At 34.3% G+C, this 19569-nt stretch overlaps 1 protein-coding gene across 1 annotated transcript; it reads right to left on the bottom strand.

Moving 5' to 3' along the window:
* Nucleotides 1-7401: 7401 nt before the first annotated feature.
* On the bottom strand, nucleotides 7402-8334 carry LOC123241395 (putative olfactory receptor 10D4). Its single transcript, XM_044669052.1, has one exon. The coding sequence runs from the start codon at nucleotides 8332-8334 to the stop codon at nucleotides 7402-7404; it is 933 nt and encodes a 310-aa protein (XP_044524987.1).
* Nucleotides 8335-19569: the final 11235 nt, after the last annotated feature.

Genomic DNA, 19569 nt, shown 5'->3' with positions numbered 1-19569 from the left:
TGCTATAGATTATTAAATTTTAGAGAGAGTGGCTCTGGAATGTGTGCAACTGCTTGAAGACATTTCCATTATTCTATCTTTTTCAGTGTTTACTGTTACCAGTAGTTGGAAAGTATAGTTAAGGAGGTGCCTCCTAACAGAACTAGCTGCCTAGCAATCTCTCAAAAGAAGGACCAGATAGTAGAAACATTTTATTGCTATTTAGAGTAAATGAACTCTCAATTACCCCCTCCTCCTGGATCACCTTGTCTCCGAATCCAAACACCATCCCAGAGTCATTGTCAGCAAGGATTAAAACCAGACTCTCCTGAATCTCAATCAAGATTGTTCAGTGCAATTGTCAAAAATCAGCATCATTGAGAGCACTGTCTGGGACAGACTAGGTCAGTCATCCCCTGTCCCCAGTATAGTCAATCCCTAAAGACCTTCACTATCCTCTCATAGGACTGCCACCCACACTTTCACCCTTGGTCCTACCCAATTCCTAGGCTCTAGACTCAAGGATCATAGGAAAATCTTTTACTTGGAGTCAGGAAGAATTGAATTCAAATCTAGCTTGATATGTGTACTGACTGTATGACACTGGGCAAGCCACTTAACATTAGCTTTCCCATCTATAGAATGAAGATAATAATTGCATCTATCATCCAGGGTTGTTGTAAGGATGAAATGAAATAGTGGTAAAGTTCTTTCAAAACCTTAAAGAATTAAACAAATGCCAGCACAAATTATTTTGGTACAAATTCACTTCCACGATCCCATTAAAGTTCTTATCCCTTTTTACTTATAGGAGGAAAAATGATTTAAATAATCTACAACCTAATAGCAGATCATCTATCTGTATACAATTAACTTTTCTGGGTCAAAACCCTCTTCTTGTTCTATTACTCTTCCCAGAAAAGACCCCCAGTTTTCTTCCACTGGACTTTCTTGATAGTTAACTATCAGAATCTTAATATGATCTGAATTATCTGGGAAGAGGGCAGAGTTTCCACATCTGACATCTATTTCCATAATTATGATTATATATCTGATTTGATTAGTTACTTAAAGTTTATAAATGGCATCTCCTATAAGGTTGGTTGGATAAACAATAGTGTCTTCATTTTTTTGCAGAGGGAGGAGCTCAGAAAGATTAAGTACGTGTATCATAGCTAGTGAAAGTCCGAAGCAAGCCTTGAATCCATATCCCTTATTGCCACATCCAGTGCTCTTTCCACTGGACAAAACTGCTGGTTATTTTACATCTTCCCCAGTTTCACTCCGATGCCTTGTGACACTATTGCTCAGACCATCTGTGCTTGGGTAAGGCCAGTCATTTATTTAAACTTTTTGAGGGCACTGTTTTAGTTTTGTTTTTGTATCCTTCAACCCTTATAGAATGTCTTGTACATAGTAGGTACTTAAGTATTTGTGGAATTGAATTGATTTGAAATATGGATATCAGGGAAAATCTGTTTTCAGTTCAACACAATTAAAGAACTTTCTTAGGAACTCATTTATGGATTATTCATTTTTTATAAGAAAAAATTATTAAGTATGATATTTTCTGTTCTGCTAACCAGAGAAATTTATACTTTTATAAATATTTATCCATTTCAGTTAAGTTTTGATTTTTGTTGGCATGAAAGTGGGTAAAATAGTTATTAATACTTGCTTTATTACATTTTTATTAATTATCAATTTACCATTTTCATTTTTGATATTGGCAATTTTATTTTTTTCTTTCTTTTAAAAATTAGTCAATGATTTATATATTTTTTTGGTTTAAAAAATAGCTGCTAGTCTTATTTATTAATCCAATCAATTTTTATTTTCAATTTTATTAATTTCTCCTCAGATATTTAGGATTTCAAATTTGGTGCTTAATATATTTGGGGTTTTTAATTGAGTTTTCTATTGTTTTGCTTTTATCTGTTCTTTATGTCTTTTTTATGCATTTAGAGATAAAAAATTCATACCAAGTACTGCTTTACTGCATCCCATAAATTTTGGCATGTTGTCAAATTATCATTAAATTATAGATTGTTTCTATCATTTTTCTTTTGATCCACTTATTCTTTAGGATTAGGCTACTTAGTTTCCAATTAATTTTCAATTTATGTTTCTGAGGCCTTTATTGAATAAAGTTTCTCTTGCTTTATGATAAAAAAGATGCATTGAATATTTCTCTTTTTTTTTGCATTTGCTTCTGAGGTTTTTATGCCCAAATACATGGTCAATTTTTGTAAAGGTTAGATACACAGCTGAGAAATGGTAGTCTGATTTTTTTATTCCCTTTCGGTATTTTCCAGTGGCCTAGCATATCAAATTTTTAAATAATTGCATACATCTCCTTTACTACTTTCTTATTTATTTTATGGTTAAATTTATGCAAGAGGGATAAATTGAGGTCTTGCGTTTGTATAGCTTTATTGTCTATTTTCTCCTCTAAATCAATTATCTTTTCCTTTAGAAAGCTATACCTTGTTGTCATTTTTATTGATAACAGCATATATGTTCACAACTAATATTCATTCACTGTCTCTGGTACCATTTTCGTAAATTTAGTTTCTGTGTTTTGTCTCTTTCAATTACTTCTATTTTTGCTTTTGCTTTGTCTAAGGTTGTGATTATCACCTGTGGTTTTTTTTTTTTTTACTTCAGCTGAAGAAGCTCCTCATTTCAATATTGTGTGCAGTTTTCTGTTTCAAATACATTTGTTATAAACAATATATTGATGGATTTTGGTTTCTAATCCATTCTGATATCATCTTCCATTTTATAGGCGTGTTCATCACTTATGATTGCTAACTGTGTATTTTCCTCCTTCCCATTATATTATACTTATCTTTCTTTTTTTTTTTTTTACCATCACGTCTTTAAATGTTTTGCTTCTGACTCTTGCCATCTTTAATCTACCCTTCCTCTTATTCTTCTTTGCTCTTTTTTGACCCCTTTCCCTTATACTTCCTTATTTCTCTGCCTAACTGTATGCGTATTTATATGTATTTTCTTCACACAGAGTTCATAAAAAGGCATTGTGGCAGCCCTGAAACTCACACCTCCTAGTAACCCCTGGCCCTGGGCTCCTCCCTCCTTCTGGTAGGAGATGATGGAAAGTGGGTAGTGGAGAGTTTTTTTTCCAAATTCTCCTTCAAAGGAGGGTGTCCTGTACAACCATCTCATCCTTTCCTCCCCAACTGTATTCCTCAGGACTTCGCCTTTCCCCCATCTGGTTACCTTCTCCACAACTTCTCATCTCCTTTTTATATATTGTCTCCCCCTGTTAGATTTTGTCCTCCTCAAGGAAAGGGGATGTCTTTTGCCTTTGGTACTTAGGACAGTGCTTGGCACATTAATAAATGTTGGATTTTTTTCTCTTGAGTTCTCTCAAATGTCGCTGGCATATTAATTTTTTGGAGGGAGAGTAAGAATATAACTTATAATAATCAGGATTTTTGGTTAGGCCAGCATACAACTGATAAAGTAATACAGGCCTCAGTGATTGTATCTCATGACCAAGGATGATTCAAACTAGGTCAAGCAACTTAATAAATAGATTTTTAAGACCTCATTATTCAGTCCCTCACTTGAACATCTTAAGTCATCTTTATTTTATTTTTTTATTCAAAGATTTTATTTTCCCAATTACATGTTATACTAGTTTTCAACATACATTTTCGAAAATTACAAGATCTAAACTGTCTCCTTTCCTTCCCAACTTTCAGTGATGGTAAGAAATTTGATTTGGGTTACACATGCATTATCATGCAAAACATACTTCCACATTGGTCATTGTTATAAGAGAATACTCATAAAATCAAAGCCACAAAATCAAAATATAAATAGACTAATGTGAAAGATATTCTTTGATCTATATCTATTTCCAACATCTTTATCATACCTTCTTCAGAATTATTCCACATTATTGCTTTGCTGGGAGTAGCTAAGTCTCTTACAATTGGTCATGGTACAATATTGCTGTTGTGTATAATATTCTTCCAAGTCTGCTTATTTTGTTCTGCATCAGTTCATGCAGATCTTTCTAGCTTTTACTGAAATCATCCTGCTCATCATTTCTTATGGCACAATAGTATTCCATCACCAGCATATACCACAATTTGTCCAGCCATTTCCCAATTGGTAGACATCTCCTCAGTTTCCAATTCTTTGCCATCACCAAAAGAGCAGTTATAAATATTTTTGTTCAAGTAGGTCCTTTCCCCTTTTTATTATTATAGCTTTGGGATTCATATCCAGTAGTGGTACTACAAGATCAAAGGCAATGCACAGAGGTACAGTTTTATAGTCCTTTGGGCATTGTTCCAAATTGCCCTCTAAAATGGTTGGATGAGTTCACAACTCCACCAAAAATGCATCAGTGTCCCGATTTTATCATATTCCCTCCAACATTTAGCATTTTCCTTATTTTCATATGGCTAATCTGATAGCTATGAGGTGGTACCTTAGTTGTTTTAATGTGCATTTCTCTAATCAAGAATGAATTAGAAGGGGGAAGCTGGGTGGCTTAGTGGATTGAGAGCCAGGCCTAGAGACAGGAGGTCCTAGGTTCAAATCTGGCCTCAGACACTTCCCAGATGGGTGACCCTGGGCAAGTCACTTGACTCCCATTGCCTAGCCCTTACAACTCTTCTGCCTTGGAGCCAATACATAGTATTGACTCCAAGATGGAAAGCGAGGGTTTTAAAAAAAAAAAAAAGAATGAATTAGAACATTTTTCATATGATTGTTGATAACTTTGATTCCCTTCATCTTAAAATTGCTTGTTCATATCATTTGACCATTTGTTGATTGGGAAATGACATGTATTCTTATACATTTGACTTAGTTCTCTAGACATTTGAGAAATTAGATCTTTATCAGAGAAATTCATTATAAAATTTCCCTCCAGTTTATTGTTTCCCATCTAATCTTGGTTACCTTGGTTTTGTTTGCACAAAATCTTTTAAAATTTAATCAAGGGGCAGCTGGGTAGCTCAGTGGATAGAGAGCCAGGCCTGGAGACAGGAGGTCCTGGGTTCNTAAGGGTTTAAAATTTTAAAAAAAATATTTAATCAAAATTATTCATTTTACATCATATAATGTTCTCTCTCTTGTTTGGTCATAAATTCTTCCCTTCTCCATAGATCTGTCAGGTAAACTATTCTATGTTCTCCTAATTTACCCTCTTTATTTCTAAATCATATACCCATTTTGACCTTTTCTTGGTAAAGGATGCTGAGACATTGGTCTCTATCTGATTTTTTCCATGTCATTTTCCCAGTTTTCCCAGCAGTTTTTGTCAAATACTAAGTTCTTATCCCCAAACCTCAGATCTTTGGGTTTATTAAACACTAGCATGCTAAGGTCATTTACTCCTAATTTTGATCCATCGATCCACATTCTATTTCTTTGACATTACCAGACTGTTTTAATGATTACTACTTTATAGAACAGTCTAAGATCTGGTACCATTAGGCCACCATAAATAAAAAAATTTATTAGTTCTCTTGATATTCTTGATCTTCTGTTCTTCCAGATTAATTTTATTATTACATTTTCTAGTTTTACAAAATAATTATTTTGTAGTTTGATTGGTATGGCATTGAATAAGCAAATTAATTTAGGTAGGACTGTCATTTTTATTATATTAGCTCAGCCTACCCATGAGAAATTAATATTTTTCTAACTTTTTAGATCTGACTTTGTGTGAAAAGATTTTTGAAATTGTGTTCATATGATTTTTCATTTTTTTGGCAAGTAGATTCCCAGGTATTTTATGTTGCCTAGAGTTATTTTAAATGGAATTTCTCTTTCTATCTGTTGCTGCTGAACTTTGTTGGTAATATATAGAAATGCTAATGATTTATGTGGATTTATTTTGTACCTTTCAATTTTGCCAAACATTATTTATTATAACTAGCTTTTTAGTTGATTCTTTAGGATTCTCTAAGTATACCATCATGTTTTCTAAAAAGAGTGATAGTGTAGTTTCCTCTCTGTCTGGCATATTCTTTAATTTTATTTATTTATTTATTCATTCATTCATTCATTTATTTTGGATTTTAGGATCAGGGATGATCAATTTAATTTATTTCTTTTTAGAAAAATTTTCCATGGTTACATGATTCATGTTCTGACTCTCCCCTCCACCTCACCAACCCCCAACCCCCCACCCCCGTAGCCAATGTGCATTTCCACTGGATTCTTCATGTGTCATCAATCAAGACCTATTTCCATATTATTGATAGTTGCACTGGGATGGTCATTTACAGTCTATATTCCAAATCATGTCCGCATCAACCCATGTGTTCAAGCAATTGTTTTTCTTCTGTGTTTCCACTCCTGCAGTTCTTCCTCTGAATATGGGTAGCGTTCTTTCCCATAAGTCCCTCAGAATTGTCCTGGGTCATTGCATTGCTGCTAGTACAAAAGTCCATTATGTTTGATTTTACCACAATGTATCAGTCTCTGTGTATAACGGTCTCCTGGTTCTGCTCCTTTCACTTTGCATCAATTCCTGGAGGTCATTCCAGTTCACATGGAATTCCTCCAGTTCATTATTCCTTTGAGCACAATAGTATTCCATCACCAGCATATACCATAATTTGTTCAGTCATTCCCCAATTGAAGGGCATACCCTCATTTTTCCAGTTTTGGGGCATAATCTTTTAAATAGATTTACTGTTAGAGTTGGAAAAGATCCTTGATTGTCTCATCAAAGACCTTTTGTAGATTAGGACCTGAGACCCCAAAAGGTAAAGTAATTTTATTAAAATAAATCATGTTTTAATTTTTATTAAAGGAATAAGTTTATTGAGAAGACCTTTGTTGATGCATCTGTGGATTTTAGGTTAAAGTTAGTCAATAAGGAAATGCTGATCATTTTCCCACAGAGAACAGTAGTACTACATGGAGAATCAGTATTTTAAAGGACAGAGTTCCTGACAGTGAGATATTTTACAGTCTCATTATTTTGGCAAATTCAAGAATAGACTGGGTTTATCTGGAAGAAGGTTTTTTACTCCCCTATTAAATTTCAGTTTATTTTATTTGGGCTTGTGTCCTAGCCTGCCAAGAAATTTTAAAAACTTGACTTTTGTTCAGTGTGTTAGCTATATCACCCCTAGTATCAAATCTTTGATGATGAAACCTATTTGTGAAATATGACTCTGGATGGCTTACTTTATTCAGAAAAATGTAATTTTGTGATCATGCCATTTATGTAGGAAGGAATTTTGTAAGAAGTGGGTCTTGAATATAGAGGCCACAATAGGTTTTCTTAGGAACCAAGTATGACTACCATGACTGCTCTGTGCTGCCACAAGTGTCAATTGGAGGAAATGAAATACAGGGCTATTGGAGAATATTCCAGAGTTATAAAATCAAGGTCTAACAGGAGAGAAATGGCTTTATATTCTAAACCCATGAGGTATTTACCACTTGGTAAAAAACTTTTCTCAGAGCTAATTTAACATCCTTGTTCCTCAGGCTATATATCAAAGGGTTCAGGGAAGGGGTGACAATATTATTCAGAACCTGAATCACAGAACCCAGCCAAGGATTAGAAGCAGGTCCAAGGTAGATTAGAATGACAGGCCCATAGAACAAGAGGATAGAAGTCAAGTGGGCACTGCAGGTAGAGAAGGCTCTGCGTCTGCCCTCCGATGAGCGGATTTTCAGTATGGAGAGTACTATGCGAATGTAGGAAATAAAAATGAATAAGAAACATATAAGAGGCATAAGGCCAACGTTGGTGAAACTCACCATCTGGGCTAGAGAAGTATCTGCACAAGCCAAGGGCAACACTATAGGGATATCACAGAAGAAATAGTTTACTTCATTGGGACCACAATAGGGTAGTCTGAAGGTGAGAAATGTAAGGATAGTTGAATGAAAACAGCCCCCCAGCCAGGTGCCTATGGTTAAAATAGCACATACTTTGTGGTTCATAATGACTGTATACCTCAGTGGGTGACAGATGGCTACAAAGCGGTCATATGCCATCACGGTATAAAGAAAACACTCAGTTCCTCCCAAGCAATGATAGAAGAATATTTGGGATGCACAGCCCTGAAAAGAGATGGCATGGCTACTTCCCATGAGGTAGAGCATCATTTTGGGAGAGCTTACTGAAGGAAAAAATATGTCAAACACAGATAGGTTTGCCAGGAAGAAATACATAGGGGTGTGAAGCTGGGAAGAAGAGATGATGGCCATGAAGATGATCAGGTTCCCCAGTAAAGTGAGGAGGTAGAATGTCAGAAATAGGAAAAAGAGCTCAGCTTCTAGCCCCTCAGTGTGGGGTATTCCCAGAAGGATGAACTCGGTTACCACTGATTGATTCCTCATCTCTCCATGAAGATTGTTCCTAAGAGAACAAGAATAATCCCTTAAAATACCATAAACAACTCAAAGTGAAAATTTTCTACCCAATTAAATTCTTTATGAAAATTGGTTAGAAGTGGATGATCTAGAGCAAAGATCCAATTAACTGAAATGAAAATAGGATGGCTAGGCTCTAATTTGTGCAATGCATCTTAATGAAATATTATGTCCCCGAAGTTTTAATGTGCTTTTATGCTATGACATCATAATTTTATTTTATTTGTTTTTTAAAATTCAATCTGCTCATAATTATGAGGGCACAATTTCAAAATATTAAAGTCTATACACTTACAAAGACATCATTTGAAGATGTGGTTATTTGAATATATTTTCATTTGTTTTGAGTACTTTCTATATTAAATTTTTAATTAAATTTTATAAGACAGATGAACCTGTCATTCTGAATTACTTGTGAAACAATTTATGGATGACACTTTCTCAGCCTAATATAGGGAATTCTTTTGCTTGGTCACTTCATTCACCTTATGTATTTCTATTAGATTTTTCTTTGTGTGTATATCATTCTTTGGATAATTTTAAAGGTAGGAAGATGAATTCAGATCTTTTAGTCATTAAGTAGCAATTAATGAAAATTTTTGCAAATTAAAAAATGGATGAATAACATAGCACAAAATGGTGTTTATGTTGAATTTTAATCAAAATGAATTATTATTCTAAAATTTTATATAATTAATCTTTCAAACATTGGTGTTTTTTTGTAACATTTATACTTCTGAAGTTATTACACCTTAAAACTTCACTAAGACTTTTGGGATGCTGTATATTCATAAAATTTTGAAGGTAGATTTGTCCCTACCTTAATTTTCATATCTCATATATGTCTGCTATGGTGATCTAATTCTGATATTTAGTAGCTGTGTGACCCTGAATAGGTCATTGCTCCTCTGGGACTCAATGACTTCATTTATGAAATGAGAATAATAATTGTTATATTACTTACCTCATGGTGTTTTTAAGCTCAAAAATGTTAGATCATTTTTGTGGAAAATTGATTTATAAACTTTAAAGCTTATTGTGTCATAGACTTAAAGTTTAAGATCATATAGTATATGTGCTTCATTTTTTGGTGTCAGGGCTGTGCTGGTGTGCTAAAGATAATGCAAAAGTACTTCATTGTTAAATTTTGAGTGTAGCATTTATACCTTGGAAATAAAAAATTTTATAATCAAAGCTTAGTTTGTTGCTTTGTTGATTGTCTGTAGACTAAAGAAAGTGATGGAAAAATGTAATTATGCAGATTAAATTTAAAAGTTTCATGTGTTTTGGACAGTCAGATGCTAAATATCTACCAGAATACACCTGATTAAAATTTAAATTTAAATTGTGGTTTTCCATGTAGTATAGAGGAAAGCATGCCAAACCCAGAGCCAGAGAAGAAGTGACTTGTTCATGGTCATAGATGTAGCAAAAGGCAGATTTGTCATTGTCAGACTCCACATTCAGTGTACTTTCCACTGTAATACACAGCCTCTTAGAAATAAATGTTAAGAGAACTGGAAATTGAAGGAATGCCAATCAGCTGGGGAATGGCTAAATAAGATGGGGCATATAATTGTGATGGAGTACAATTGCACCATAAGAAATGATGAGGAGGTTAAAATTTTAAAATGATGGGAAGAGTTACATGAAATTATGAAAAGCAGAACAAGAACCAAGAGAACATTATATACAGCTATAGAATTAATGTTTGAAGAAAAACTTGTGAGAGTCCTCCTTCAGAGAAAGAACTTATACAAAGGAATATGAAAGAAATAGAATATATATATAGATATATATATATAATATTTTGTCAAATGATGTCTCCTCCAGTGTGGGAAAGGAGCAAAGGAGGCAGAAACTTGGTAATTGTAATGTAACCAAAAAACAAATTTATAAAAAAAGGAAGAAATGTGAGGTTTAAAATTATTATTCCTAACAGAAGACTAGATCACACTATAGGAAATGAGTTGGAATGTCAAAAACAAATAGAGACTAAGGCTAGGTTCCTTTCAAAATCTAAAGTTCTATAATTTTAAGCAAATCTCACTCAATTTTATACTATTCCTACATAACTTGGTGGTTTCAACCCCCAAAAAACCTATCATAGTCTTGATTTTTCCCTTTATTGACCANGATATATATATATATATAATATTTTGTCAAATGATGTCTCCTCCAGTGTGGGAAAGGAGCAAAGGAGGTAGAAACTTGGTAATTGTAATGTAACCAAAAAACAAATTTATAAAAAAAAGGAAGAAATGTGAGGTTTTAAATTATTATTCCTAACAGAAGACTAGATCACACTATAGGAAATGAGTTGGAATGTCAAAAACAAATAGAGACTAAGGCTAGGTTCCTTTCAAAATCTAAAGTTCTATCATTTTAAGCAAATCTCACTCAATTTTATACTATTCCTACATAACTTGGTGGTTTCAACCCCCCAAAAAACTATCATAGTCTTGATTTTTCCCTTTATTGACCAAGTGTGCTCAAAGACATAAAGTCATTTGGATATTAAGAAAGCAACATAGCCAATACTCACATTCCCCAAAATGGCAGAATATATTTGGGAACCAAAAAGAAATGCTCTGACATTACCTGCTAATTTGCACTATCCACAACACTATTCTGTTCCATCAGCATGGATAATTGAAGGTCAAACATACTTTTTCATCTAAAAATTGATTTTTTTTAAGGGAATAATTTTAGACGTAGGGAAGCACTAATATATCACACAGGCAATAGATATGCCAGCCAAACCCTATTCTGTTAGCAGTGTGTCTGCTCTCCCCATTGCTAGTTTTCCTGTATAAGTCATAGGCAATCTTGGTTTAAAGATGTCAAGCATCCTTAGGTAAAGCTTGCCCCTAGAAAAATCAAGTGATGATTTAAATGCTTTCTTCTATCGCCTGGTTTCCTTTTTTCCTTATTGAAGTGACTCTCCCAGGCAATTCAGTAGCCCCCTGTTTGGGATCTTTCAATGCTCATGAAACCTTGCTTTCAGAAAGATACTAGAGAACTTTTACAGAGTATTGTATTGCTTGTTTCCTAAATGGCTAGGAGAGGGACTAGAAGGAGAGAGATAATTTGGAACTTAAAATTAAAGAATGTTAAAAATTAAGTAAATAAACATAAAAATAAGGAATCCATTCACATTAATATATAAGAATTGCTGAGATTTATTTGATACCTCTCCCATGGATGCTTACATTGTAATAGAAATAATCATTTGAAGGCAAAGAATTTAATTTTTAATTGTGCACTTTAAGAAATTACATAGTATTTTGGGGACAAAACACTTTTTATAATCATGCCACTGGCTCTGGGCTGGCTTTCATTAAATATTCAGCTTATGTTATATTAAATTAATTAAGCCTCAGGTATAAAGTAAGCTGATAGCTTGGAAAGGACAGGTAGAGATGAAAGGAAGATCCTTTCTCCTTTTCAAGAAACATTCAAGAAGCCAGATTAGTACAGCAAGTCTGGACCATGTCAGTCAGTAGTAAAATTCGTGCTTAAGGCAGAGTGGGAACCAACAAAAGGCCACTTCCCACCAAAAATCAAAAAAGAAACAAACAAAAAACAACACACTGGATTTGGAGCCAGAGGACTTGTGTCCAAACCCAGGTTCTTCTCTATTTTTATGACATTGGGCAAATCACCTTACTTATGTTTCCTCATTTGAAAAATGAAAGGGTTAGATTTGTTGATTTATAAAGTTCTCTTAGTTTTAGAAACTAAAATTCTATAACAAAATGACCAGAACCAATTGCTTGCAAGAGAGAGAGAGAGAAAGAGAGAGAGAGAGAGAGAGAGAGAGAAAGAGAGAGAAAGAGAGAGAGAAGGAGGGAGGAAGAAAAGGAGAGAGGGAGAGGAAGGGAGAGAAACTGAGGGAGACAAATACAGAGATTAAAATGCTGAGCTGTATTTAATGTACTTGGAAATTTATAAAATCTTTTGTACCTCCTTAGCCACTATCATTGTAACTAGGCTAAAGGTACTGAAAACTTCAGGTTTGGGGCAGAGTCACCTCTTAGCAAAATTGTGGAACTGGCTAAAATTGCTTAGATATCCTCAACTTCCATTTATATGTCTCTTGTACTCCTCTCCTATTCCTCACCTAACACTGAGGGCTCAGCCCAACATTCAGGAAAGGATTTGAAATGTAGGTTTGATGGGGAAAATAATTTTTAAATTCAACTTAAGAATAAATAAGACTTGACCAGTGATTAAATAGAATACAGTAAGTGATTAAATAGAATATACAGTAAAAACACATCTCTATAATCACTCAAGCAGAGGCTAACATATACTGTACAATCACTTGTTTGGTGCAGTATAGAAGGAGAGGGTTCTTTATACAACATAGGAATCTGGAATATTATCCAACTTTGATTTGTTGATCAGAAGACATTTCAAATTTAATTTTGATCTGGTTTCCTTATGAATCTTATCCATCCTTCCATCTAGAATAAACCTAACATCAACCTAGAGTCTGAATCTAGCCCAAGCTCTAGGACAAATTTAACCCTCAGGTGCAGAGATTTTTAAAATTCCCTGAATACATACATAGTTCAGGTGACTGCAAATTATCAACTTTCCTAGTGGTCCTACTCTGGTCTTGGATCTAGTTTTAGAAACTGGGCTCCTGACTTGTCTGAGTTGTTTCTTTCCCCCTCCTTCCCAAGTTTTAATTTTTGCTCGCAATTGGTATTAAAGTGTCTCTCATGCTAGGGTCTTGACTTGATTTTACTAGATCTCCAACCAAGTGCTGCTTAGTTACTTTGAAACCTGATTCCTCCCATTTATTGGACATCATTGAGCTTCTCTTACATGAACTGTCTGTTTCTGGCTGTCATTGCTACTGACATTTTCTCCATATGATAAGAAACCTTCCTAACATTTACTTTGGAGGCCAGATTCTAGTTTAATCATCTTGTTTCATTTTCTGTGGTCAGGATAAGCAAGTCTCAGAACTGATATTTTTTCCTTTAAGGAAAATTGGACTACTGAGATATGCCAAGGTATATTCCTACTCCAAATACTATGATTATCAGCCATTTGCAACTTAGTATCAATTAATAATAATCATGACATCTTTAAGAGGTCTTTGCATCTTAATCCTTTGTGTAAAACTTCATCCCAGTTAAAGGGAATTGTTTCTGTGATCAAGTGGTAGAAATATTTTTATAAACTAGGAGATTTCCCAAGAAATTCTAGAATTTTACAGATATCAGTTATTATGTTTATGCTGAGGTCTATAGATCATCATACCTACTCTTCCCCTAAAATTCCCCTTTATTGCCTACTATATTTTGTCTGGTCTGACTTCTTTAGACAGGTGTAACATATGCCTGCTCTAAATAAAAACAAAAGAGAAATATGGTATGTTTTGCAAGATTAGGTTTTAATAGTATATTCTTAATAGAGTTTGGTGTTGGTTGTTATTGTTCAATAAATATTAATTAATAAAACAATTAGACCTCCTTGTTTTGCTGAATCCCCGCTATTTTTTCTTTTAGTAGGTGGGAGTCAGTAAAGAGAAAAAGAAAGAATGGATGAAAGAAGGAGAGAAAGGGAGATGAAAAGAGAAGAAAAGAAACAGAGACAGGCAATTACCAGATAAAATAGTAGATACTTACATGATTGAGCAAAAACATGTCTTTTATAGGATGGGAAAAGTTTCTGTTCCTTCTGTAAGGTTTCCTGGATGAAAAATGGACCCTTTTAGCTCTGACTGGCCCTTGCTAAGGAGCCATGGAGGTGAGCTTGGACTCTGTAGGCAGGAAATTTTTGTAATCTTTCTTCATAGTCAAGGATATGCTTGGCTCAAAAGACACAGATTTGACTGTCTCTCTGCCTTTCTGTAGTTTTCTTCCAGACTCCAACTACCTCAATATTTTCCCCACATCTAGAGCTTAAATAATCTTGATGTCTCCTTGGAGCCCATTCCCTCCTCTACCTCTGACTCTTCAGGGGACCCTGATGAGCAGAGGGAGCAGCAATTAGCCTAGAGTTGGTTCCTTTTATTCTTGGCACACTCCTAATGATAGGAAGAAGTGGTATATTTTTCCCAACCCCTGTATGGAAGAAGTGAATGGCTAGAGTACAGTGAATTCTAGGGAAACATTATCCTCCATTAAAATAATCTCAGAAGTCAAGGAAAAAGAACTATGGGGTTGTGTAAATAGAGACTCTTCAGCTATATTTATTGCCCTCTCAACTGGCAACATATTGATGAAACTGACTGATTCTATCTTGAAAGAGGATTCCAATCTATTCGTGATTTACTGCCAACATATGATATTACAATAAGAATAATCAGGGACAGGTACATTTTTTCAAAAGTAATAAATCTGATCTTTGGCAATTCCTTCGACTTTACATGCTTCCTTCATTTCCATTCTAATGCAGAATGCTGTTGATTGTCTGTATACTTTAAAAATTATAAAGATCCAATGTGTGCTCTAAGAAGTCTAGATACTAGCCCAAGAGATCTTCCCAAATGCACTAACAAACTTATTTTTCTTTCACACACTACTCGCCTTTTGACTCCCAGTCTTTGAAGTGAGTGAGTTTATCATTGGGATTTCAAGGAACTTGGTCTGGGCAATTCTCTCAATATCTTATCTTATAAGAGCATTTTAGATTAGTTTCCTCTTACTGTTTTATTTATATTTGCTTATATTTGAAACCCATCTGCCATTCATATGACCATTTATAAGAAATTTTATTCTTTAGTTTTTTTTCATTTTGCTGTCCTAAAGAGATCTGGATCACTTGACAAGTTTGCTATTTTCATTTCTGCCCTCTCCAGTTCCAGATCTTTCAATTAAAAAAATATCAGTGCAATTTTAATATCTGAAACTCCCAAGCTATGAACGTCTATGTTATATTTGTGGAGAATATCATCTCTTTTCTTGGCCTGCATTTCATGAAACCAGAAAATTAGAAAAAAATCTAGTCATAATATGCCTCTTTACACTGACACTAACTTTTTATTCACTTGTGTAGGAAGATAACATCTGGAGTCTGCCAAATTGTTAGTCAACATACATTAAATACAAACATGCTATATACAGAATAAAAAAGATAATTAAAAGATAGGAGGTACTAGAATTAAGAAGAACTTGGAAAGGTTTCATATACAGAAGGTAGGAATTTATTTAGAATTTAAAGGCATTCAGGAGGCAGTAATGAGAAGGGAGAACTTTCCAGGCATGGGACAGATGGATAAAATGTCTAGAGCTGAAAGGTGGGGTATCTTATTTGTGGGAAAGCAAAGAGTTCAATGTCACTGGATTGAAGAGTACTAAGTGGAAAATGAATTAAAAATGTTGAACTGAATTAGGGTATGAAAGTCTTTGAATGCTAAACAGAACATCTTATATTTGATCCTAAAGCCACTGGAGTTGAGTAGGAGGGATGACATGATTTTATTTGAACTTTAGGAAAATCACTTTGGTAGCTAAATGGAGTGGGCAGAGATATGAGGCAGCCAGAACCACCAGCAGACTGTTGCAGTAGTCTAGGCATGAGGTGCTGAGGATCTGTTCCAGGGTGGTGGTAACATCAGAAGAGAGAAAATGAAAGAATATAATGGGAACAAAATTTGGACCAGACTGATATTATTGTATCTTATTTGATGTAATCAACTACCGTTAACTATCTTCTTGATTAATGATAGGTATGAATAGTATAAAGTAACAATATGCATGATTTAATTAGTTAAAATATGATCAACTATTATGCTTAGCTAGGAAATGATGTTCTTGTACCTTACAGATGGCTGAAAATAATAAAGTTCCAACTAAACCATTCTGTAATGAATAATTCTTGACAAGCTTGCTTCTTTGTTTAACCACAATAGGATAATTAGTAAATGCCAGTCATATGATATTTCAAGTTAGTATGTGATTTTGAATGTATGGGAGAATCAAAACCTATATGAGATCATAAAGAAAAAAAAAGGGTATAGAAATAAAAATCAGCAGATGGCACCAGAGAGAACAGCCTCTGCAATTCCACTTGCATTCTGGCTCATTTTAATTTTATTTTTGCCATGCCATCCCACCTCCAGAGACCCCCCCCCCCCAAGCGAAGAGCGGGCTCTTTGAAAATCTGTTTTCTTTTTTAATGATGAGCTTCTTTGATAAACTAAGCTGGTCCCATAAATGACAGACATGTAATCCATTACCTAAACCACTCATGGAACTTTTCTTCCATGTTAAAACAGTAGAACAGGATATACCACAATTTGTTCAGCTATTCCCCAATTAAAGGGCATACCCTCATTTTCCAATTTTTTGCCACCACAAAAAGCGCAGCTAAAAATATTTTCGTACAAGTCTGTTTATCTATGATCTCTTTGGGTTACAAACCCAACAATGGTATGGCTGGATCAAAGGCCAGGCATTCTTTTTTAGCCCTTTGAGCATAGTTCCAAATTGCCAGCCAGAATGGTTGGATCAGTTCACAGCTCCACCAGCAATGCATTAATGTCCCAATTTTGCCACATCCCCTCCAGCATTCATTACTCTCCCCTTCTTTCATTTTAGCCAATCTTCTAGGTGTGAGGTGATACCTCAAATTGTGGTATATGCTGGTAATGGAATACTATTGTGCTCAAAGGAATAATAAACTGGAGGAATTCCACGTGAACTGGAAAGACTTCCAGGAATTGATGCAGAGCGAAAGGAGTAGAGCCAGAACATTGTACCCAGAGACCAATACACTGTGGTAAAATAGAATGTAATGGACTTCTGTACTAGCAGCAATGCAATGACCCAGGACAATTCTGAGGGATTTATGGAAAAGAATTCTACCTATATTCAGAGGAAGAACTACAGGAATGGAAACAGAAGAAAAACAACTCCTTGAACACATGGGTTGAGGTGGACATGATTGGGGATGTAGACTAGAAACTACCACACCAGTGCAACTATCAACAATTTGGAAATAGGTATTGATCAATGACACATGTTAACACCAGTGGAAATATGCATCAGCATTGTGGGGGGGAAGCTTAGGGGGTGATGGGGAAAGAGCATAAATTATGTAACTATGTTAACTTTTCTAAAAAATAAATATTAATAAATGTTTAAAAAAAAACAAAAAAAAACAGTAGAACAGGGAAGTCACTGGAGTGAATGTGGAGAACCTCTGCACAAGTAATCAATGAGATTTAGTGGAGACTTTGTTGCTATAAAATTATTTTATTTTTTTTCCATCTGCAGCTTTGTTAGATTCCAACTCAATGGAACAAGATGCCCCTGTGCCAGACTCCCCCTTGTGTCTCTGCATCTTCTCCTTCCAGTTTCTTTTTGTGTGCTTGCTGTCTTCTTCCATTTGACTGTAAACTCCTTGAGGGAAGTTGCAGTCTTTCTTTTTCTTATTTATATCCCCAGAAATGGCACATAGTAGATTCTTATAATTGTATTTGAAGTGAATTCAGTATATAGTATATTTGTCATTGTGTCTTTGCATCCCATAACTTAGCAGAGTATGTTAAATAGTTTTTGACTTAGTCTGGCTTGGCTTGACTAAGATTAACTTGAGTTAGACTAATTTGGACTGGACTAAATTGGAATGCCAGAATCTTCTGCATTTCATATATCCAGACCTAAGTCCACTAGAGTTGTTTTCATTTAAAGTTCTCATATCTAGATTAGGTTTTGGATAAATAAAAAATTTGTTCCTATTCTCATTTTGCAAGACTAATATCTTTGCTTGTAGGATTTGTCATTTATCAAGGAAATAATTAATTTTTACTACTATGTGCCTTGGAGTTTGCCATGTTTTGTTTTGTTTTTCCTGGTGGGGATCTGTGTATCATTTTGATTGGCATCTAATTTTCTCTGTTTAGAAATTCTTGTTTATTATATTGTTTTTCAGCTTTCTTATATGTTTTTTTGCATAATCATGTTAACATTTCTTTTGTATTGTCTTGTTATTATGGGAACACCTTAATATTTAAAGTTTTTTTATTTAAATTATAAGTTTAATTTAATTTTTTTGTCTTAAGAGCATTATGAATTTTCATATGTATCATGCCTTCTTTTTTAATGTTTTGAATTTTTCCTTCTACTTTCTCAGACTTTCCTTCACTTATATGCAGTGCATTACTAATGAATTATCTTCTCTTTGGTATCTTTAGTGAAACTTACCATTAAGGATTCAAGTTTTTCTATTCTTCCAATTATTTCTGCTAGGCATATCATATATACACGCATACTTTACATGAATATGTATACATATATATGAATATAGATATAATTTTTCTTATTAATATTTAATTATTTACATAGTTTCTCCCCCACTATAATGAAAATACCTCTAATGAGGAACTATTTCTTTTTTGCCTTTCTTTGTATCTCCAGTGATTCTCACACTGACACATATTAAGTTCTTACTAAATTCTTGTCAATTGACTGACTTTTAACTATCATATAGTCTATTAGCATGTCATTTCATTCTAATTTCATATCTTAAGCACCAGAAGTACTTAAATCATGCCCAATCCATAATAAAGTCCAAAATAAAAATTTACCGAATCATATACTTTTTTCTCATTAACAAGCAATAAACATAGAAGGATCTTGTGTCCACTAAATCATCTGAGTAATTGCGTTAGAAGAAAGCTTTGATCTGTTGACAAATACTGTTGGTGAGAATCCTTCATTATTCCTTTTCAAATATTCATTAAATTCACACCTCATATGAAGATTACTCTCATAAAGATCTAGTAGAGATGGCATAAGGCTTGGTAGCTACTGATATTCTGTAGGATAGGGAAGTGTGACTGAACAGCAGTTCATTTGAAAAATGATCTGGTAGTTTATTGGACCATATGGTAACATTAGTATGAGCCAGTAACATAAAATGGCAGCTAAAAAAGCTAGTGTAATCTTAGGCTGCATTAATACATGCATATGACATATAGAATTTGGGTGGCTATACTCTTGTTGTTTATGGCCCTAATCAAAATGGTATTGGTGCCTAGGAAGGTAGTGTTCCCTGTTCCCTCCCTCAAAGTTCTTCAAGCAAATATTATTGTTAGGGAGGTTATAGTAGAGGCTCTTGTTTGGGTACAGGTTGTATTAAAGGCCTCTTCTAACTCTGAAATTCTGGGATTCCTTGATTTTACATAAAATAGAAGTAGAAACATAAGAAACATAAAGAAAAAATTAGTGTTGCATT

The sequence above is a fragment of the Gracilinanus agilis genome, chromosome 3 (assembly GCF_016433145.1).
Source record: "Gracilinanus agilis isolate LMUSP501 chromosome 3, AgileGrace, whole genome shotgun sequence".
In the NCBI taxonomy this organism is placed as follows: domain Eukaryota; kingdom Metazoa; phylum Chordata; class Mammalia; order Didelphimorphia; family Didelphidae; genus Gracilinanus; species Gracilinanus agilis.
This window is presented reverse-complemented; position numbering and strand designations above follow the sequence as displayed.